This window comes from Cynocephalus volans, chromosome 14 (assembly GCF_027409185.1).
Source record: "Cynocephalus volans isolate mCynVol1 chromosome 14, mCynVol1.pri, whole genome shotgun sequence".
Classification (NCBI taxonomy): Eukaryota; Metazoa; Chordata; class Mammalia; order Dermoptera; family Cynocephalidae; genus Cynocephalus; species Cynocephalus volans.
In genome coordinates, this window is record NC_084473.1 from 19,750,206 (window position 1) to 19,773,080 (window position 22,875).

General features: G+C 56.6%; 1 protein-coding gene across 1 annotated transcript; it reads right to left on the reverse strand.

Moving 5' to 3' along the window:
* Positions 1 to 219: 219 nt before the first annotated feature.
* SDC1 (syndecan 1) lies at positions 220 to 22,875 on the reverse strand. Its single transcript, XM_063078600.1, has 5 exons — positions 22,562 to 22,875; positions 3,943 to 4,024; positions 2,457 to 2,935; positions 1,766 to 1,901; positions 220 to 1,609 (listed from the first exon to the last, which is right to left on the reverse strand). The coding sequence occupies exons 1-5, from the start codon at positions 22,625 to 22,627 to the stop codon at positions 1,440 to 1,442; spliced, it is 933 nt and encodes a 310-aa protein (XP_062934670.1). The 5' UTR covers positions 22,628 to 22,875; the 3' UTR covers positions 220 to 1,439.

Sequence of the window (22,875 nt, forward strand, 5' to 3'; positions counted from 1 at the left end):
GCCGAACCTAGCAACCTCCAGAAGACTTTGAGCCAAAATTTAAAAACAAATAAACCAGAGAGACTCTGGACCCAGAATCTCTCCCCACGGGAAGGATGGAGGTAGAGAAAAGGTGGGCCACCTCCACCCGAGCAGCTCAGAGAAAAGCAGAGGCAGTGAGTTCACATGACTACTTTATATTAAAGTTTATTACATTTGGAAAATCTACTGTACAGGGAAAAACCCATTGGATTAAGTAGAGTTTTGCCAAAAGCAAAAGACTATCACTCTTTGGAAAACATTCCTGATGCCAGACCAGGGTGGGGCTGCAGGAGCTTCAGGTGAACCTGGCCCTGGATGGAAGAGCTCTGGGCCAGTTGTGCCCGGCGCCTCTTGTCAACTTCCAGGAGAGATCGTCATCCTCCAGAGAAGGAGCCAAGGCAGGAAGGGCACAGTCTGCAGGAGAGTCTCCGGGCCTCCTGCCACCCTTCCAGCCAGCCCACAGTCCTCCTTCCAACATCCCAGCCTGCGCCGCGAGATTTGATTCTCATATGGGCTTTTCCAATGTCACAGCAGCCCAGGCCATGTCCGTGGCCCTGAGTTCAAGGACACTGGCATGACTGAGCAAAAGAAGTGGCCACCCCGTGGCAGCCTGGACTGGCCAGCCCACTAACGGGCCACCAAAAATGGGGCCACAAAGCAGATAGTCCATACCCTGTTGCACACATGAGCAACAAACTCAGAGACAACACACAAACTAAGCCTACATTCTGGCTTCCAGATTTGGCTCTCCTAGTTTAAAAAAAAAAAAAAAAAAAGCCTTCTTAACCCTGACACTGTCTCCTGACTGTAGATTAGGGAAGCAAGATGGGGGGATACCAAATCAACTTACTTAACTTACCTCGAAGTAACAAAGTCTACTGGGGCTACTGAACAAAGAAACTAGAGGAAACGTGTGCAAAAACAAGTTGATATCTAAGTCAGACTCCCCATAAAACAAAGTGAATTCTGGTGGAGCCCTGAACTCCTCCCCACTCAGTGGCCAATGCCCCCAAGACTGCTGGTGTCTACCAGTAAGTGCTATAGATGATAGATGTATCAACCCGAAGCCCCCACCCACAGGATCTTCCAGCCACAGTGGCCATCCAGGTCCAAAGCAGTGGGGTCCCCTTTCTCTCCAGAGCTGGGCCTGGGGAGGGGCTGCTCCAGTTTGGAGAAACTGAGTCAGGATGGTCAGACGCCAGGTGCTGCCTGTGGTGGAAAGGTCATATGCGAGAAACCCTTTGTGCCCCAAATCTCTATGCAGAAGTCAGAGAAGCAGAATGGAGGTCCCCAGCACGCTCCAGGGCTCCGGGGTGCTGGAGAGGTGGCCTGGTGGCAAGGAGGCCACCTGCAGTTCTTCACGGAAGAGGCAAGTGGGGGCCTGGTGAGTGGTGGGGGAGGGGAGAATGGCTGCCGCGTCAGGCGTAGAACTCCTCCTGCTTGGTGGGCTTCTGGTAGGCCCCACCGTTGGCTTGTTTCGGCTCCTCCAAGGAATAGCTACCCTCGTCCTTCTTTTTCATCCGGTACAGCATGAAACCCACCAGGCACACGGCAAAGATGAGCCCCACCAGGCCTCCAGCAATGACCCCTAGGGTGGGTGGACAGGGGCCAGCTCAGCTCAGCTGCTACTCGGGTCCCACTGCAGTCCCTCCCCCAGGCAGCCCAAGGGGTGGCCTGGGCTGTGGTCAGCCCCACCCCAGAGCAACAGTTTGCCCTCCTCCCATCCACCTGAGAGAAAACTCACCTCCCAGCACTTCCTTTCTGTCCAGGAGGCCCTGTGAGGCACCTGTGGCCCCTTGATCCACAGGGAGCTGATTCCGATGGTCAGACTCTGCAGCCCCCACAACCGTGTTCTCCCCAGATATTTCGAAGGTGAAGTCCTATAGGAGGACAGGGACAGATCAGACCAGATCTGATCTTGAAGTAGCATCCAGCTCCGTTCCCAAAGCCAGAAGCAGCTCCTGCCTCTCTGATCTCCACTGCCATCTGCTCAGACACACCCAAAACCCAAAGATCCCAAAGCCAATGACTCTTACCATATCACACTGGACCCTGGCTGGACCATGGCACGGATTTCACATCAAGTGATACAAAACACACATTTTTGTATAAAAATAAATAGGCTTATTTTAGTGCCATAAGATTAAAAAATAAGACTTGGTAGAACTTTTTTCCTTGCAGCAGGGGTCTCACCCTCTGCAGAACCCTCTCTTCAGTGACCTTTAAGGACACTTTTGCTCTGATCTCATAGTTAGTCTGTCCTGCTCTGGGTGAGGCCCTGAGGAAGGAAGGTGGGACCCTGTGACCCTGTCTTCATGGTGGGGAATACGACGTGCCCAAAGGGCACAGGATGCCGGGCTTGCCAGGTGCCAGGCACTAAAGGCCACCCTACACACTGGCTACCCAATGTTCCAGGAAATGCAGAGACAGCTCACCTGCTCCCCAGAACCCTCTTCTACCGGTAGCTGATTAGAGGCTCCATCCTCAGCAGCCCTCTCGGTGGCAGTAGGACCTCTGGCCTCTATGCTGGGAGTGTGAGGGTCAGGCTGGCCAGGTCTCGCAGGAGCTGAGGTCTCATGGTGGCCAGGCTGTAGATCCCTGTGGAGATGGGAGGTGGTGGGCACCTGGGCTGTGGTGGTTTTGGCTGCGGAGGCCCGTGGAGTGGTTGGGAGCTGTGTGGTCTCCCTGGGTTGGGGGGTGGTCTCCTTCTCCCCGGCGGTGAAGCCCGGCTCCACTTCTGCCAGGACTGCTGCCTCTTCTTTCTCAAGCCCCTCTCCAGCTGGCAGGATGGGGGCAGAGGTGGCTATGGCATCCCTGCCGGTGGGCTCTGGGGCCATGGGCGTGGTTGTCAGGAGCCACAGGTCCTTCCAGGTGGAGGTGGTCTGCTGTGACAAGGTGATCTCAGGCAAAGCACCTGCAGGGCCAGAAGTAGAGTATGTCAGGGTGGGAGAGGCCCCAGAGCACTAAGACCAGCTAGACTCAGGCTGTGTAGAAGGCCAGGCGCTTGGGCAAGGACCTGGGGCTCTGAATGCCAGGCCAGCAAGGATAGCAACCCTACCTCCTGAGAGCAGCCATGCCCCTGGGGTGGAACTAGTTGAGGCTGAACTTGGAAAGGCTGTCCTTTCCTGCTTGCAAGTGCCTGGGGCAGCCTGGTGCCTGGAACCATGAGAAAGACGCCACGGCATCTGAGAAGGAGCTTTTCTGTGACCACAAGGGTGGGGGTGGGCATCCTCAGGGGCACGACTGCCTTATCTCCAGTGCACATACCTCTCCAGCCCCTCCCTACCCCACTTGCCCTCTCCCCAGGAAGGCCCTTGCTCCTAAGAACAGACGTCTGGATCCCAGCACGCAGCTCTCAGGCTTCTGCCTAGGCCACTTCCCCACAGATGGCCTCGGCCCTCCCTTAGCCCTTGCTGCTCTCCTGAGGTCCAACTCAAGAACCACCTCCACCTCAGGGGAGGAAACAATGTTGAAGATCTACACCCAAGCAGGCTCTGTGCTGCCTTACAGCTCCAACAACCTGGTCAGGTCAAGGTATCATTCCCATTTTACAGATGAGCAAACAGAGGCTCAGAGGAGTCAAATAACCTTCCAAAGTTTGGTTCCAAAGGTTGCCCAGTGAGTAAAGAGGAGAATGAGTCTGTGTGCAGCAGACAGTCCCCAGGGCCTCCTGGAACCCACGGCCTACCCTTCACCTCTGTGCATGTTTTCTCCTCACCCAGGCAGCTCCTTGCAGCATACACCCCAGTTCTTTCCCTCAGCTTCACCCTTCAAACCGCTGGGCAGGGATGGGGCAGGTGGAGAGGAGAGGGTGGAGGTGCACTCAGTAAATGCGCAGTAAACACAGGAGCCTGACTGACCACTGCCCCAGTCACAGCCTGTCGTCGTCTCATGCCCCCCCACCACACACATAAGCCTCACCTGCGCCTGAGCCAGAGAAGTTGTCAGAGTCATCCCCAGAGCCGTCCTGATCTTCAGGGGGCACATTTGTGGCCACAATTTGCTGGGAAAGAATCAGAAAAGGGTGTAAATGGAGGCATGGCTAGGGCCCTGCTGTTCCTGGGTCCCCGCCCTAGACAGCTGAGTGTGCTCTCCCCACCCTGCACAGCACAGGCACACCAGGAGGAAGCCCCCTCGTGTGGCTCCAGGACCCTCGGCTCTGGGCAGCCCTTTAATGCCCTTCCCGTTCCCCCGCCTGGTGCTACAACACAGCCCAGTGCTGGGTGCGAGGGTGTAGGAACACATGCCTGAGCAGCTCAGTCTGGTGTGGGAGCCCCTGGCCTCTCAGAAGGGCAGGCAGAGGTCCGCAGAGGTCCCCAGAGGACCCCATCCCCCAACAACGTTACCGAGAGCACAGGCTGTGGTCCCCAGAGGACCCCATCAGCCCAACCTGTGGTGAGAATCAGGTCTGGGGACCACCAGCCAGGGAGCTTTGGGGTCCAGGACTGCTGACCCTGCCCACTGAGGGTCTTTCAAGAGCCCCCAGGAACAATCTCAGACAGGCAGTCTCCAGGTAGGCTGAACACCAGGATGTGGCCACGAAGTGCCACTTGGGGGAAGGACACACACAGGCACAGGGGTGAGCTGTGTCGAGGCAGGTCTGCCCACACGGGACCCGTTTTCTCATGTACAGTAAGGACTGGGTCCAGGCTCTTGGCTCAGAGTATTGGCCTACTTGAACAAGGAAGGGCAGGGCACCCATCAGGCTGGGGACAGATGAGGCTAATCTTGAAGGGGCCCTGCATTAAGTGGGCACCGGGAACAGGCTGTGGGCCTGTGTGGGCCCCGTCTACAAACAGCAGCCTCAGGAATGCTGCTCACCTGGCCCAGCTCCGAGAAGTTGCAGGTGCCAGAGTGCAAACTTATACCTAGTTCCTGAGGCAGGAGCTGAGCAGCAGGACTGGGGACTGCAGCCAGGGGAGGCGGAGTGTATCACACACAGCTGAGCAGGCCTGTATAGAAACCCTGAGGCTGGGGCAGAAAATCAGGACCACCTCTGCCCCCAGCACTGGCTCCAGGACCGCGGGTGGGGAAGGGAGGACCCAGCAGCCGGGTGGCAGGAAGGGAAGCTACAAGAGTCCTGTTCAACCATGAGACTTTGACCCAAATGATCCTGCTCATTACACAGTCCATCTGGCAAGGACCCCCAATGCCAGGGACCAGAACAAAGAATGGATAAAGAAGCAGAACAGCATAGTTCAGCGCACGGGCTTTAGAGAACCCCAGCCTCTGCCACTTACTAGTTGAGTTGTTCTGGGGATGTCATTGTACCTCTTAAGGCCTCAGTCTCCCCATCTGTAAAATGGGGACAATAGTAACATCTACATTCTAGGAGTGTTGCAAAAACTCAATGAGGTTATGCAAGGAAAGAACCTAACAGAGCCCGGCACATAGTAAGTGCTCCACAAACAGTGGGTGCCCCAGAGTGGCTCACACTAGGGGGCGAGAGTTGGTCAGTATGGGGAAGAGGGGTTCTGGGGCAATGTGCCTGCAAGCCTGGGTGGAAAAACAGTGAGATGGAGGTGTAAAGTGTTTCATGAGAAGGGCGGCAGGATTGGGAGCCAGTTCACCAGGAGCTTCTGCACAGACTTGTCAGAGGGCCCACCTGAGGCTGGGCTCCGGGGAACAGGGCTCCTCAGCCCAAGAAGCCAGGCCGGGTCCTGCCACAGGCCCACCGGCCTCACTCTTGACTGGAACAGAGTGGGGAGGGACAGACAAGACCTTTGGCCTCCTGAGGCAGCTTTGGGGCAGAAGTGGACCAGGTGGAGGCTGCACATCCAGAGGCCCAGGTCAGAGAGACTCATCAGACACATGTAGAAACCGCAAGGCTAGAAATAACCCTGAACTTCCTTCTGACCTTTGAAGGGCCTTTCATGGCTCATCTGCAACACACAGTCACAGCCCATGCCCCCCATCCCCACACCAGGCCACAGCCCATCTATAGCACCCCCAGGTGGTCTTCAAATACCTCTGCCGCCTCCACAGAGCTGTAAAGCTGCTCCTGGCCTCCCCCAAGCCTGTCCCCTTCAGCGACAAAGAATACTGCCCACGAGGCAGGCACTGAGTGGCAACCGTACCCACACTCCCCAAGATCATGGCTTCACCCCCACCCCAGGCCTCTGCCACACCCTCTCCTGATGCAGACTCCCCTCCCTTGGAGAGAAAGCTCAAGATGGGGCAAGGGATCAGGGCTCTGACCAGATGAGCCTCAGGTGCACTGTAAAGAGCATCGAATCTTCCAGCAGAAACCACAGTCATCGGGTCCAGGCCCTATTCAACAGAGGAGGTAACTGAGGCCTGTAGAGAAGACACACACTCTGGGGCCCACGTACAACCTTGGAGGCACCACCCAGTGAGACCCAGGCGAATGCCAGGGAGGCTAGCCTCCCACTGATGTGGAGAAGGGTCAGCAGCGTAATAGTTTCCCAAGAGCAGGGCTTCTCCCATGACTAGATAAGATTTGGGGTCTGCACAGTCCCTAAAAACAATTTGTTCCAAGCTTATCCCTCCATGATCTTGTTTACACAATAAGCTCTTAAAGCAAACGTTTTCTCCACTGAAACCAGCTGCCTCGCCTAGCCTCTCCCCTCTCCAGGCCTAGGGTCTCCTCTACTGGGATGGGCTATAGTGACTTCCCACTTGGCCTTTCTGTGACCTCAGATGAGACAAATTCAAGACTTCAGCCCCCTGGGGAAGAAATTAGCAGAAACAGCTGAGTTCAAACCCTGACTACCAAGGTGCCAGCTGACTCTGGAGTTTCCGGTGAGACTTCCAGTTTCATTAAGCAGGCCTGCTGTGCTAACAGTCTGCAGCAAACTGCCACCATGGCCTCATGTGAGGATGTCCTCAGCATCAACTCTGACTACATCCTCCCGAGACTGCTTGGCCACTGCTCAGGGGCAGGGGGGCTCAGCTTGGAGCCCAACTCATGCTACCTGGGGAGGTGGAAGGCAGGCCAGCCCACACCTCTAACCTCAGAAAGGCCCAGGAAAATCAGCTGTTTATGTAACAAATCAAAAACCCACACATGGTAAGGTCTGGACTTCCACGCTTTCTGTTTGAGCAAAGTTTTAAGGACCGATTTGCTCCTTCCCCACCCACAGCGCAGACCTGGAAGCGCAGACCTGGAAGCTCAAAGCCAGAAGGTATGGCTCGCCTGGGGGTTGGTGGGTGGTGGGGCAGACGCATGAGTCTTTGGAACAGGGAGTAAGACAGGGGCATCAGCCCATCTGTGTCTCAGCCACGCTGGTCTCCTGGCCACACCATGGGCCTGTGTGGGAAGGGCCCTGGAGAGTCCTGGGGTCAGAGCTCTGGCCCAGCAGGAAAGAGGGTGTGAAGGAATGAGGCCCTGTCTAGGGCTAGAAACACTTTCCACCCATTACCCTTTGATTCCTACACTCACCTGCAGACAAGGCAGGCAGGGCAGAGATTAGCATCTCTGACAGATAAGGAACAAAGGGTGAGGGACCTGCCCAAGGCTCTTGCTGTCTTCACCTGCCATGCCATCCCTCTCTCCCTCTGCCAGCCCTGAAGGGCTACCAGGCTCAGCTGAACCCAGCTGTTTTAAGAGAAACTTGCCTAAGGCTCTCCCTGAGCCCTGCTCCAGCAGCTGAAGGGCCCAAGGTGCCAGGCCACACTTCAGAGGTGGAGGGGGAACTGCACAGACCAGAACAGGTCAGGGCTGAGAGTCTTCATCACCGGCTGCCAGCCAACCTCAAGTGCACATCCGGAGTCTGTGGGCGGAGGGCTGGCAGAGAAGCTTCAAGAAGGCAGCCTGAAGCCAGCTCCTTCAAGCTCTCACCCCCGCACTGGCTGTGAGGAGGGCCATCCTCCTTGGCAACGTCCCAGCAAAGCCCTTGCCCTGGCTGGCCCTGGGGTTGAGGGGTGGTTGTGCGGTAGCACCTCTCCAAGACACCCTGTGCATAAGAGTTCCTTGGCTGCGCCACAGCGAGGACACCAAGAGGGCATCTCAGAGAGGTTCAAGTGGGAATAGTGGGCCCAGCTGTACCCAGAGAGGTTGCCCGTCTGCCCCCAACCCCACCCCATCAACCTGCAGCCACCAGGACTTAAGACCTGTAGTTTCCAACATGCACCCTGAATCATTAACATGCGTCACCCCCTGCCTAACTTGAGTGACAGACCAAACAAATCCCTTAAAGAACATTACTGACATCACAGGGTCACACTGCTCTTTAGCCAATGCACACTGACGTACAATAGCATGTAAGGAGGTCACGGAATTGTGATATTAAACAGGTGCTCGGCTTCAAAAATCCCTGGCTTCTGTGGGTGGGAGGCAAGTCACTGAGTCAACAAGCCCCATTAGTCACAACAGCAGGGATAAAGAGCCGCCTCTTATCAAAGGAGCTGGGTGATGGCCTGTCCCAAGCAGCCTAGATACTGGGCCTTGGCACTTGGTGGGGGGCTGGTGGACAGGAGGGTCCCAGACTTGTTCCAGAAGCCCAGGCTTCAGAGTCAAAAGGCAGGAGAGCCTCACAGTCATGCCAGAATAAACCCTCGTCACTCCCAACCCATAAAGTCTCCAAGCAACCACAAACATCCTCAGGAGGCTTCAAAAGGAGTCATGGATTTTTATAAATCTATTTTATCCCCCTCAGTTTCTTGGTCAGATCTATAGATCGAGGGGAAACACGCTGACCCACTCCCACCCCCTGTCAAGACTTCACAGCTCTTGGGAGCTGAGGTTTCCGGGCTGCAGAATCCACACTGGCCAAGGGTGGCATCCAAACCATCCATCACCTGTGTCCAGGCCAGGGGCTCTCAGACTTGAGGAATCCTAGGAATCACCAGGAGACTGTCACACATCCCAGAGGCTGACTCTGATGGTTTAACAAGCTCCGGGTCCTGCAGGTGGCCCACAGGCTACACTTTGACAATAGTCTAGAGAGGAAAAGGCCTCATCCAGAGAAGTGACAAGACCTCCATTTGGGCTTTTTGACGGAGTTCAATGTTCTAAGACGAGGCACCAAATAGCAACAAAGCCCTGTAAACAAGCAAGCTCTAGGGGCAAAATGCCCCAGGAAGGCTCTGGAATATTCTCTCTACACTCCCAACAAATCCTCTCTTCACAGACAGTACACTGTGGTGCCGGCCTAGTCACCCTCACCCAGGGGCTGCGGGAACCCCTGAACTTCCAGAGGCACCAGCCCCCTTGATTCCAAAAATACAAGCACAGGTCACAAGGAAAAGCAAGAACCATCTGTGCTGAAGCTGGGCTGAGACTCCTCCCTGCTGGGGTCAGCAGGGAACCCCTCAGTGTTCCAGGCAGCTGTCTGCCCTGCCCGGCACCTCCCATTAGCTGGCTGGGTGCAGCAACCTGGCTGAACCCAGCAAGAGAGAGCCGCTGGACCTAAGAGGCCCTTGGTGGACCACAAGGGTGTGGTCTTCCAGGGATACCACTGGGGGGACAGGCGGTAGGGGAGAGAACACCTGTTGCAAAACACCCACTCCCACGGCCCCCCAAACGTCCTGGTGCCCTGCAGCCAGTGGACTGTGTGACTGCTTTCTCTTCTCCATGTGGGGCATCATTCATACCCTTTACTCTAACCCTGGCTGGAATGGCCTAAGCACTGACCAGGCAGGTCATACCCAAAGTATCTCAGACCCAGAGCAAGGGGAAAGGGTCAGCTCCAGCTCTACCATTCATGTGCTGAGTGACCTGCCACTCTCTGTACCCACTCCCCACCTGGACAACGGAAGGGGCCTGGCTGGATAATCCTAAACTCCCTAATGGTTCTGACCAGCTTGGCTCGGTGGTATGGGTGGTGCCCGACCCTGCTGGGGGTAGGCAGGAGGGGCAGGGCCACTGCTCAGGGTCCAGGGGATCTGCAACACCCACCTGCCCCAGGACACATTACTCTTCTCCCAGGACATGTTTTCTAACCACAGCCCGCCAAGGAGGCATGCTGATACCACAGCTCCCTCCACCCCCCCCACTTGGGCCTCAAGACCCTGAAATCTCCCCCACCAAAGCCATACCCACGAGGGAGGGGCCCCACCATGCCTCGAGGCAGCATCAGCATTTCCGGCCAGGCACAGTGATTTATCAGTTCACTGTCTCTCCACCGAGAACAGGCAAGCTGGGACCTGCCGAGGGCAATGAGTATGACGGGCAGGGAGTGATGGGCACAGCCCAGAACGGGCTGGGGAAAGGGCGGCGGGGGAAGAACGCACATCCCTGAGAGCACTAACAAGGCCCCCACCTGGCAGCATCTCCACTGGGAGGAGCACCTTTCATGGGACGCACTGGGTACAACCCCCCCCCCCACCTCGCATACACACACACAACTCCAACTCAGCAGTCCCCACCCTGCCACTCAGAGACAGACACCTCACTGCCCCGGGGGATTCCAGGGTCCAGAGACGGTATCCATGCTTGGCTTTAAAGACCCCTTTCCATTTGGTGTAATGTGAGGTCAAGGTCACAGTGGAGCCTCCCAGCGCAGGTTGTCGAAGTACCCCAAGGAGCCAGTGTTATTTGTTGAGGGAAGGGGATCCTGGCAGCCTAGTGCCAGCCCCGATGCCCCAGCCAGCTCAGTGTTGCCACCAGTACCCCCATGCCATCCATCCACAGAGCTGGTGCCTGTTGGGGAGGCCCACATGCCAGGACTCGTCTTAGAACAGGCTTGGCTGAGGGCTGGGTGCAGAGCCCCTGGAGCTGGAAGACCAGTTCCTCTGCTTTTCCCCACCTGCACAACCCGGGCCTGGCCAGGCAGGGCAAGATCTCACTTGGGCATTGAGCAAGGCTGCCCAGCCCAGGCCCAGCCCAGCCTGGGCGTCTATCCCCCAGGACTCACAAAACACTCCTCCTCAGGGACCCACAGCACTGACCACCAGGGGGTGGCTGAGGAAAAATGATCAGACCCAGTACAGGGAAAACCTGGTCACCATCTAGGCTCTGTTCCTAACTTACTGGGTGACCCTGTAAGAAATCTGGCCTCAGGTTGCTTATCTGTACAACGGAGTTTGGCCAAAATGGTGACAAGAGTCACCCTAGGCCCCAGGCTGTGGCTCCTACTCAGCTCTCTGGCTGGGGAGTCCAAGCTCACCTTCAAGGGGCAGCCAGAGGCAGTGGCCATGCAGGCTGCCCAACTGAGCGGTGGTACACCATGAATGTGGTACTCAGCAGCGGGAGACCCAAGACAGACAAGGAGGGCAGGGACACCTGATCACACTGACTCGTCATCAGCATTCTCAAGCATCCCAAGGGGAATCATAGCCCAGGCAGGATGCCGGACATGTCTCAAACCAAGGTGATTTGGGATGGCAATTGGCAGCCTCCAGGACAGAGTAGGCACCCCCTGGGACAGAGCAAGCAGCCCAGGCCTTCAGAGCACTGTCCCTCCCCCAGCCCTGGCTATCCTAATGAGCCACCTGAGACCAGAAGCTCAGTGCCAATTCCCTCAATCAGCCCCTGCTGAAAGTCCAGCCCCATAGCCCCCCATGAGGTCCTCCAGAACTGCTATTTGGCCAATTAGTTCAAACTTCACCGAGTTTGAGGACCTGACACCTCTGGCATTTAGACTTTTAGTGACATCCTCCCCCTGCACTGGCTATAAGTGGCTTCGAGTTTCACAGAGGCAGAAACTGCAGCTTCTGACACACCTGCAGCCAGCTGGGGTTCCAGCTGTGTGTGCATGGGGGAGAGGGAAACTTGCTCCAACTGTATCACCAAATCTCTCCTATCAGTTTCCCTACAGTTGCACAATATCCCCTTGAAAATGACAATGCCTCTGGGAAGGCTAAGGGGTGCTAGTCACTCACAGCATAGCATAAGTCTGTTCCACCTGGGTCAGGGGCTAATTCTGGAACTGGAGCACTGGGGGTGGGTAGGAGCTATGGAACATGGGAAAGGATTACAAAAGGGTGGCTGGAAGATTCCAAGAGCATAGTTTTTAACCTTTGTCAGAATGTAGATGCCAGCAATGCCATAGCCAGGAAAGACTCAATTCCTTTTGCTACCCCTTTGCCACAAATGTACGTGGCTTCTCCTCCCACGTACAGAAGAACAATGGGCTAGCCTGGAAACCTGCCTCTCAGATAAGCTTCAACTCAGACTGAGTAGACACTGAGGCCACTGGGAAGCTACTGGAAAGAGGTACAGGGAGGGCAGAGGATCCTCAAAGGGGTCACCCAGCAGGGTGGGACTGGTACCGTCTGGCCTGGGTGCTGGAAGACAGAATCTTCCATGAAGAGCATGTCTGAGTCGCTCCCTAGATTACTGGTGGAGCCCAGCACAAATGGGAGCAAAGCAGCCAGGCTCTTTCACTGTGTGCTTGCCCTCCTGCCAATAGGCAGGCAGATCGGCACAGCCTCAGCCCTCGCCACAGCTGCACACAGCAGGTGCTGAGGTGGCTGAAAGGGAGACTGTGGCCACAGCTCAGAGTGACCCCAGGAAAGGGAAGAAGCCGTAACACCTTACAACAACTGACTTAGACCTTGGAGGAAAGTCATCGCAGCTAATATTTACCGAGTACCATGTGCCAGGTACTAGTCTAAGCACTTTCTCTGAATTAATTAATTTAATCTTCACAGCAATTTTAGATTCTAGTGCCACGCCTATCTTACAGACAAGGAAACTGAGACAAGGGGGATATGCCATTTGTCCAAGGGCACATAGCCACCTCAGTAGAGCGAGGCCAGGCAGGCTTGCTCCGGCAGCACAGCCCGCAGGGCGCGCCCACCCTCAGGAAGACAGCAGCCAGCACTTCCACTGGAGGTGCACAGGGGAGGGGCCCTCCCCCTACCCTGAAGCATGGCCCAACTTTGGTGGCGCCAAAGAAAACCCAGCTCCTTCTCCACGGCAACCTTCGGTCTGGAGTTCCGGGCACAGGCTGCTGTGCCCCACAATCAGGGGCCCTGCTCGTGCCCCAGCCTCCAGGCTCACCCGGTCTCCTCCCATGCCTGCCAGCGCAGCCCACACCTCCTCCAGTCAGGAGCCGGCCCCTGGCAGCGGCTCAGGCAGAGGGGAGCAAAGTCTGGTCTGCCAGGGAAGGCTCAGGTTTCTGAGAAGGGGCAAAAGCCGTGTTTGCAGGCCCTGTCACGTCAGCACCACCGGGGTGAGATCAGCCAGCCACTGACACACACACAGGGTGACTACCTGCACAGCTGGGTCAGTCCTGGACACCAGGGACCCTCCCCAGGGGCCTCCCCTCAGCAGGTCAGCCTCAGTGCTCCAACCAGCCCCCAATCACATCACATATGTTAGTTACTTCATTGAATCTTTTCAAAAGTCCTCTGAGGCAGGATATGAGAAATGCCATTTTACAGATGTGGAAACAGAGGCTTAGAGGCAGGAGAAGAATCAGGGCCCAGACTACACAGGGAGGAAGTGACAGAGGCCAGATGTGATCCAGGTGTGCCAGACCCCACATCCTGTGCTCTTTCCAGTCTCCAAAACACCTCTCTCTGCTCCAGCTGGAGCTGGAATTAACCAAGGCAGACTAGCCAGCTAGTTCTGGGTCCCACCTCACCTGCCCAGCCCCAAGGCTTCAGGATCCCAGACTGGGACCCCAAGGGCAGGTAGTTCCAGGCATTCAGGTTCAGGTAGCTGCCCTTACATGGGGAAGACAGGTGGCCCAGGGCCCCACTAGTGTACCCAGCCCCTAGACAGGGGTCCACAAAAATGGTCCTGATTCCCAGGGGCAGGAGTAGGGGGATCTCTGCTCCTCCCACCATCCCTTGAGCCCAGCATGCCTCAGTCACTGCCTCAGATTTACCCACAGACACCTCAGGAGCTGGTTTCCTGAACTCGACAACAACCAGGCCTGGCCCCAGGGAAAACTCCACCTGTAGTCATCCCCAGGCCCCAGGGACCTGTAGGGGTGGGAAGGGGAGGTGGGGGGCAGAGCCTGAGGATCTCACACAGCCCTGGCCAGCCTGGAGGTCTTGCTGCCCGGATCCTCCCCCACGCCCCATCCTGTAAGAGACATGGTCACCACGACAGTGGCACCACACCCGGTGGTTTTCTCTGGGAGAAGGTGGAGTGACATCAGCCTCTACAACGGTCTCAGAGGCTCCTGAAACACCCCACAGCCTGGGGCCCTGCGAGTCCAAACCTGACCCCTCATCCGTCCAGAACATTCCGGGGGAGACAGGCCCTCCATGGCCCTGAATGGTTTCCTGGGTAGCATGGGGATGCTGAAAAGCTACTGGAGAGTAGGGTCAGTGCCACACTGTGCCCTGCATGGGACTGACATAATCAAGTAGTCCCCAACCAAGTGAGGCCCCTGGACCATCAGCAGCCACTGTGGATATCAGTGGCATGGAGACAGTAAGGCCAGAGCTCAAGTCCTAAAGGGCTTTCGGGGACTTTCTGGAACCAGCACGTGCTAGATGCCACAGACAGACATGAGCACCCTGGTCCTCCAGAAGTTCCCTCCCACCTGGCCACATCCCACCCTAGGGATGTGTGATCCTCACCCTACCCACCCACCCCCACCAGGCACCAGAATCCTGTCTCCTCACCTGCAGAGGAACATAGAACATACCCAACAAGGGCCAGCACAACCGCAGAAAGCACCAGGTAGTCCCCAGTGGAAAAGACAATGAACTCAAGTAACATCATTGTCGTGGGAGAATTCTCTTAACACCTTGGGAGATCAGCGGTGCCCAGGAACAGCTCGAGAGCAGGACTGGCACGTCTGCAGCTCCTGCTGCCCCATCAGGGAGACCCCTACCCTAAACACTTCCCATGGCCAGAAAGGTGCCCTGCATGTTTAGAGTTTCAAAAGATGTCCTGCCTTACAGCCCAAGCTCCTGATTTTAAACTGCTGTGTTTTGGTACTCTGGGACAAGGCCCTCCCTCTGACTGAGGACACACGAGAAGTCATAATCGTGACTGTCCTCCATCGTCACTGACCCTCTGGCCTATCTCCTGTCTGATTCCAGTAATGGCCACCTCTCACGTGCATCCCCTGGACCAAGCGTGGACCCCTCCCCACTGCACAGAGCTGTGAACACAGCAGGTGCTCAGCTTTGGGCTTTAGATCTGGCAATCCAGGTAGGACTCATGAACCCCCAGAGCTTGAGGCAGAACCCTCCCAGGGCAGGTAGAGCACAGGCAGCTACCACAGACACCTACCCATCACATGAGACAGCCACGAGAGGTCACAAACACCCAAAGGCATGACCTCACCTCTGCTGCTCAGCCCCTGCCCCCATTTCAGACAGGCTCATTGAGGCCAAGAGAGGCCCACATACAAGGCCATTCAGCAGTGAAGAGACAGGGCCAGGGCTGGAAGCCAGGCCCCCAGGCCCTAGTCTGTGCCTCGCTGCACTCCTCCACCTGGTGCTGAGCACACAGTGGGCTCACAGTGGGCCAAGGCTGGTTTGGTGAGTCTCAGCGGAGGACCGTGGGCCTGGCACCATGACTCAGCTGTTGACAGGAGCAATAATCACACCCACCTTCCCCACTGCCCCAACCTGCCCGGCCCAGGTTTCATTCCTACTGATGAGCGGACCTCAGGCAGGTGCCAGGATGCCTGGGTGTGTGTGCAGAGAACATCACCCAGCCCCCACCCCCAGCGTGATGGTGCCCAGGAGCCCCTGTCCACCCTGGCTCACACACTGAGCTCCAAGTCCACCCCTCTAGCAGCCTGCCCTGACGTCCACCTCCACATGGTCCATCCTGCAGATGACCCCTCGGCAGCTAGTTCTCCCTCTCAAGTCACAGAAGGAAAAATCGGAGAGGACTGTGAGCCCCCAACAAGTCCTTCAGTGCCACCTCAACCACCTGCCACCACATGGCTCTCAGAACCGAAGAAAGGAAGAAAGCATCTTGAGCAGATGGAGAAACTGAGGCCCAGAGGGGCAATGACCTGACCAAGCCACACAAGAGTCAGGGGCTAAGCTGGGACTAGAAAGGACAGGTGTCCTGGCTGCCCTTCTCTGTAGGAATAACTTCTGCAGACTTCTAAAGCCTGGGACACAGGGAGTGTCAGAGCTGCAGTTAAAAAGGGAAAAGACCACCAGTAAGGGTGGTAGAAAGCAAGCAAGCTCCCTGGTTTCTGAGGAGGAAGGTGCAGACAGGTGGTGACCAGGTTTCCCAAAACCTAGGACTGCAGCCTAACAAGCAGGAAAGTCCAATGAGGAAAGCGAGTCAGGACTGCCCAGGCAAAACCCAAAACCCAGCTGTAGTTGCAACCCGCCTCACACCTGCATGTACACACACACACACACACACACACACACACACACACACACACACACACACACACACACACACACACACACACACACACACACACACACACACGGCTTCTCATGGGGCTGCAACCCTCAGGTGAGTCATTGGGCAGAGTTTTTCCCAGGACTGAGGGCCAGTGGAGGCGAAGCCTCTACATATAATTAGGCAGCCCACATTGCCATAAACGCTGGGAAGGTAGAGACCCTTGAGGGGCTCCCAGTGAGGAAATGGCCCAGGGGCGGGAGGGGACACTTCTGGAAGTCTTTGAGTTCACAAGACAACAGGAAAGGTCACTGGGCAAAGGACTGAGTGGAGGAGCAGGTCTGCCCACCACCCCCTCCCCTCTCCTGACTCAATGGTCCCACGCCCCAAGATTTCCCTTGCCCTCTACACTTACGGGCCCTGCCAGATCTCCTGGCTCCCTAAACACACATGGCATGACAGGCACCAGGACACTTTCCAGAGGAAGCTCAGACCACCCCTTCCCCAGCCCCCCACTCCCCCAGCCCCTTCTCTGGGCTCCCGCAGCACTGACCACAGGAAAGCTGAGCCAGTGTGCCTGTCTCGAGCCTGGGAATGCTGGGGACTTTCTCGTACCATCTCTCCACCCAAACGTGAGCTTCCTGAGGGCGGGTAGAAGCAGTAATATTGCACAGACAAAGCTAGCCCTTCCAGGGGGCTGTGGAAGAGCTTCCTGTGTCCACCTGGCACTGGAAACTACGCAGTTTCTGAAGTGGCCCCAAGCTCAGGGTCTTGCCTCCGTTGCCTTACCTCCATGGCCTGTGCCCCAAATATACCTCCTTGTGGTGAGGGATATATACACATGCCTGCCCCCCCTTGGTGCCTGTCAGAGCACTCATGCCCCATGCAGTGGAAGGTTCCAGAATGCACTCTCCCACCCAAAACCCAACCTCTGCTGGAACAGCTGAAAGGGAAATGACACAGTGCAGACTCTGTTCCAGGGCACAGGATCCTGGCACCAAAAGGCCTCTTTCCACAGATTCCCTTAATTCCATTCTTTCTCTCTAGACATACTTAGGCAGGGCTTCAAGGGGGACTTTCAACCCAAAGACTCCAAAACTGTTGGTGAAAAGAAGGTGGCAATCAGGAAACAGTTCGTTCTGTAAAACTACCAGGGTTCTATGACTAGAAATCATTTAATAACAATTCCTCATGTGCCTGCTCCCCCAGCAGGACCTGGCATCGGAGGGGACCGGAAGTGAACTTGGCACAAGAGCCCAGGGTCCTGGGTTCTGGCCACCCCCTTGTGAGACGGCGCCCACCTCCCAGGCTTAAAAAAGGATCTACCAATTAAGCAAATGTTTCCCTAGTCCCAAGATGAAAGATGATATATGCTGGTGCTGCCTGGGGTCCCACTTGAGGGTGCCATCCAAACTGGCGACTCCATGCTTGCCACCCAGCCAGAGACATATGGGCTTACAGGGCCCCAGCCCCAGGGACACACATTCCCCACCCTCCTCTCATGGGTCGCCCTGCTGTTTCCTGACCTTGGTTTCCTGTTAGGAGCTCTCTGCCTGTCCCTGAGCAGCCATCGGTTGAACCCAACACAAGTCCAGGATGTTCCCAAAGCTCAGGGTTTGCCTAAAGGTACTGTTCAGGCCAGCTCAGGCCAGCTTAACCCAGCCCTCCATCCACAATGTTCACCAGGGCTGGCCAGTTAGCTCCATTGGTTAGAGTGTGGTGCTGATAACACCAAGGTCCAGGGCCTATCCCTGGACCAGCCAGCCCATGGTCCTCTGGGATAGACTAGCAAATACCCAGTAGGGTCTTGCAGGGTTCAGCCAGTGCCCGTATGCTGGGCTTCTCAGGGGAGACTTGACAGCCCTACAATGTAGTCACACCATGCACACACACACATGGGTATGCACACACAGACACATACACAAATCCTGGTACTGCCACTTCTGCCCCTTGAGGGGCTCACCTCCACAGGCCTTAGTGTCCTTATCCACAAAACAGGAGTGATGATATATATTGTAAAGGTTTGGGGTAAAGATTAAACAAGAATGTAGGAAAAGTACCAAGCACTCAAAGTAGGCGCTCAATAAAAGGTAACCTTAATTACACTGACAGCTAACTTTCCTCGGGCACTTTCATTACAAAGTACTTTCGCACATCCATTATGAAATGGATACGCAAATGACAGAATGAGGACAGGGAGAACAGGTATGATGATGTCCGCTTTACAGATGAGGACGAGATTTGGAAGGAAAGTGACTCACCCCAGATTATGCAGTAAATTAGTGGCAGAGTTGAGACTCAGTCCCAGAGCTCTACTTAATCCAAAGCTGTTTCTGGCCTGCCAAACAGTATGGGTATAGATTCTCCAGAGACAGGAATTAAAATACAAATATAACATATGGTGAAGAGATGGACACAGGACCAAAGGTGAGAGTAGTAGTCAAGGCTAAAGAACACGGGCCTTTGCTATTCAGGATGGATAGCAAGTTAGCCTAGCCAGTCCAGGCTCCCTGTGACTGCCAAGTCACTTACAAGTAAAACCAGGTTGAGGAACTTGGAAAATGGGGTCACAGGTGCTTCTCCCAAGACATTATTCCTTTCTCTAGGTACAGGGGATGGTGAGGGGCCAAGGGGAAGGGCAACATATTTCTGGGCATTTAGCCATTACACTGCAGAGGTCCCAGCTGCGGTCCATGAAGGACACAAAACCCATGTATCACACATCGTGAAACATTACTCACAGGGGAGAGCCTTACTCAGAGCCTAGAACTTTTTTACAAATAATTCTAAGCAATCTGATCTGTTTCTTAGTATTGGTGGAGACAAGTAATAAATGACAACTGAACAGAAAAGCTGCTTGCTACACGCAGGCACACAAATGTCACTTCTGGCTGCTATCAGACCGGGATGGAAGAGGAAAAAGGGCAAACCAAAATTCAAAGCCAAGCAACCTGAGGGCACCCGTCACAGGAGAAAAGTACTCTTCGGGACACAGTAAACCCAGGAGACGATGCCCTGAGGATCCTGGCATCCAGAAGAGACTAAATCAAGCGTAGCATTTTGTTGTTGCTGATAAAGAAAAATAAATAATTCAGAGAGTCCTACACAAAGTAAGAATATTTTTGAGGGTAATACAGATTCTTAGCTCACTGAAAAACCCTGGATACCAAGAACACCTCATTCCCAAGGACTTCAGGAATCCAAATTCTGCTGCAACGGAAAGATTCCTCTATAAAATATTGCAAAAGTCAAGCTTTCCATTAATTCTTTTCAGTCCCTCTCCCTTCTTACCCCTCTCCCCACCAATCTGCGTTAACGAGGTTTTATTGGAACCCATCGTGAGCCACAGGTAGAGACTTAAACCAACTCCACCCTCCCTGTGGAGCTGAAGCCAGGGGTGACATCACCTCTAGAAGGCTCTGAGCCCAGGCATAGGCAGCTAGTGCCTCCCCCACCCCTCTGCCAGGCCGTGGGGAAATGTCTCTACTAGCCCCCATAATTAAGGCAAAAGGGATTTTATGCCTTTCAGAAAGAGAAGAGAAAAAGAGAGAAAAACAGCAAATACCTATTCCAGAACAAGCAATGTTTCTTACATGGCAGAAACAAAAGAGCAAGGGAAACACACAGAGAAACCTTTTTAGACAAACCCATTCTAGTCTCTTGGGAGAATTTCGAGCAGCATCCCCTTGCCCATTCAAAGTCAGGTGCCCTGGAGTCACTCCCTACCTCAGTGGTCCCCAGGGAGAATTCTAACCTGCTTCCCACTGGGGCCAAAGGTAACCTTTGGAGAGGGCCAGATCTCTGCAGCCTGGGGACACCTCTCATTTTAAGCGAATGCCAACTGCCTTAGTTCTTTTAGGAAAGGGATAGCGGAGGGCTCTGGGAAGGTGCTTTATGCCACATTATGTACCCACTCTTAACTAAACATGGGGATTCACATAAGAGTAAAAGGGCAGGACTGGGAGAGAGAAAACAAACTAAGCTTTATAAAATAAGAGAAAGGAAAAAGAACACCTAAGCTCCAAACCAGAGTTTGACCCCAAAGCTCAGGCAATGCTTTAAGGTTCAGCTCAAACACCTTCCTGCAGGACGCCTTCCCTCCTGCTGCAACTCTAAGGAGTGCCCCTTTCCCCTGAGACTCTCCTGCCTCCTGGGTCCTGTGTCCCCACCAAGCGTCAAAGTTTCTACATGAGAAATAATGTCTCTGGGCAAATAATTTCTCTGGGCGAGAAATAACACTGCAGCATCTGCCCTAGCCAGCACACAGAAACCTCCAGGAAACACATCCACAGAGACCCCTAAGCTCCATCTGCCTCCCTAGTGTTAACAAGAGGAGCGCTGGGATCCGAGCTCACAGGAATGCCTGCCTCACCCAGGGCAGGCAAAGAAGCACCACCCCTCCCCATTCTGGCTGGAAAAAGGTGGAGTCCCCCACCTCAGCAGCCCCTCCTGGGCCCCATCTTGGGCCCAGGGAGAGTGGAGCAGAGAGGTAATGCCAGGCGGGTCAGGGAGGTGCGCCAAGCTGCGTCTCTTCTCCAGAGCAGCACTGTAACTAGGATTCCAGGCGCAGCCAAGTCCCGCAGAAACCACAGCCTCAGGAGCAGCTTCTTGGACCTGAAAGCCAGGAGTGCACTGGAGACCCAGCCGGGAAATCATATCCCTTCTGTGGCGCTGGCGCTCGCGCTCTCTCTCAAATCAAGAGACATCAGGGACCTGGACTTCAAAATGCTCGGAAGCACAAGTCGCCTGGGAAGCAGGGAGGGGACTTTACACATTAGCCTCAGAAACAACAGTACATACCTCACCTCATTCCGCCAGACCCCGTAAAAGACCCCAAAACTCTCCATAACTGGTAGCTCCTATTATTATAGAAGGAAACACTGACAGAGGGTCAGCGCTGCTCAGAGACTTGTCCAGATGCCACATCGTTAGTGGAGGACCTGGGTGCCCACCCCCGCCTCTGGCCAGCACTCTTTCCCTGCCCACGTGCCTCCCTTTGCCAGAACTAGGGAAGTCGAGCTGTCCAGATGTGGTGGCGAGAGACCGCCACTTCCGGAAGGGGAAGAGCCCCTGGCTCCGCACCTCCCTTCTGCATCCCAGGGGATGGCCAAGGCGGCCCGCCGGGAGCACCCCCGGGACTGCAGCACCGGGGGTGGGGGCTGGGGGAGGTGGACGTGGGCACCCGGCGGCCAGCGCTGACACCTGGCGGCGGCCCAGGTCCCAGCCCACGTCAGGGGCCAGCGCGGCGGGGCGGTTCCCAGGAAAGGGTTACAGGGGCCGAGAACAAAGCGCCCCCATTGGGGAAGGCGGGCTAGCGGACGGCGGCGGGGGCGGGAGGGCCACTTTCTGGGGACCCTCACGCAGCTCTTTGTCGGCCACGTCCCTCTTTAGAGGAGACCGACCCCCGCCAAAGGTGGGTGCTGCATCCTACCCAAAGGCCTCCCCACCCAGCCTCGAGCTCCACAGTTGTCCCTCTTTCCCCCAGCTCTACTGGGCGGGCCAAGGGACCCGCCTTCCCTCCGCGCGGCTTCAGCACAAAGCCGAGTCGGGGGCGGGGAGAGCCATTCCCGGGCCCCCTCGCGTGGAAGGCGCCCGCGCGCCTCGCCCGTGCCCGGCACAGGAGCGCGCCCCTCGGGGGCAGCCCAACTTTAGCAGCCCACAAGTTGGGCTCCTCCGGGTCTCTAGCGTTCCGAGGCAACTTCCCGGAACCTCCCGCTGCCAGCTCGGCCCTGCTCACCTCGGGCAGCCAATAACCGAAAGCCCGAGGGCCCCACGGCCGCCCGCCCGCGTCCCCCGCGCAGCCCCGGCCCGGCTCCCTCGGCCACCGCGCGTGCCGTCCGCCCCCTCGCCAGCTCCGCTGTGCCCAAACTTGCCTCGGCGGCGCTGGGGGCGCAAGCCCGCGGCTCTGGTTTGAATTAGGGTCTGCGGGAGGCGCGCTGTGGCCGCGGTCACTGCATCCCCCCTCGTTACCGGCGGGGGCCCGGCCGCCTCGGTGCCCGGGGCGAGGGGGGGTGGGAGCGGGCGACACCAGCGCCGCTGCGGGCTGGCGGCCTCCGACACATGTGGAGACGTTTTACATAATTGAGCGCGGGGCCCCGGCGCAGGCTCCGCTCTGCAGGGCGCCCCAGCCCGCCGCCCCGAGCGCTGGAACCGGCGCGGGGCCCACCGACGGCGGAGGGAATTGGGGAGGGAGCCCGGGACTCGGGGGTCACCGTCTCGGGGTCCTCCAGGCTAGCGCGGGAAGAGGGTAAGTCCCCGCTCCCCTCCCCCTCCACGTGCGGCCGCCGGCATCTACGGGCGGCGAGCCCCGGCTTCCCGCCTCCTTCCCGCCCGGGCCAGGGCCGCACTCACCGGGAGGGCCGGCTGCAGGCGCAGCGCCAGCGCGCAGAGCCAGAGCCAGAACGCCGCGCGCCTCATGCTGCCCGGACCGGCGGCGAGAGCGCGGCGGGCTGCGCGGGTCGGGGCTGCGGACTGCGCGGGGCTCCGGGCTGGCTCCGCCGGTTGCACGGCGCGCTGTCCCCTCGGGCGCCTGCCCAGCGCGCTGCTTTCCTAGGCGAGGGCTGCGGGGTCCGCCGGCTGGAGTCCGCTCTCTACCGCCGGATTCCTCTCTGCTCCGCTCGGCTCCAGCCCGTACCTCTGCAGCCGAGCTCCGCCTTATAATAAAC

Excerpts from the sequence above, each read along its gene's own strand:
- SDC1 (XM_063078600.1), bottom strand. The coding sequence starts at position 22,627 with ATGAGGCGCGCGGCGTTCTGGCTCTGGCTCTGCGCGCTGGCGCTGCGC. Across the intron at positions 4,025-22,561 it reads GCCTGCAGCCGGCCCTCCCG|CAAATTGTGGCCACAAATGT; the intron begins GTGAGTGCGGCC and ends ATTCTTTCCCAG. Across the intron at positions 1,610-1,765 it reads CAGAAAGGAAGTGCTGGGAG|GGGTCATTGCTGGAGGCCTG; the intron begins GTGAGTTTTCTC and ends CACCCACCCTAG.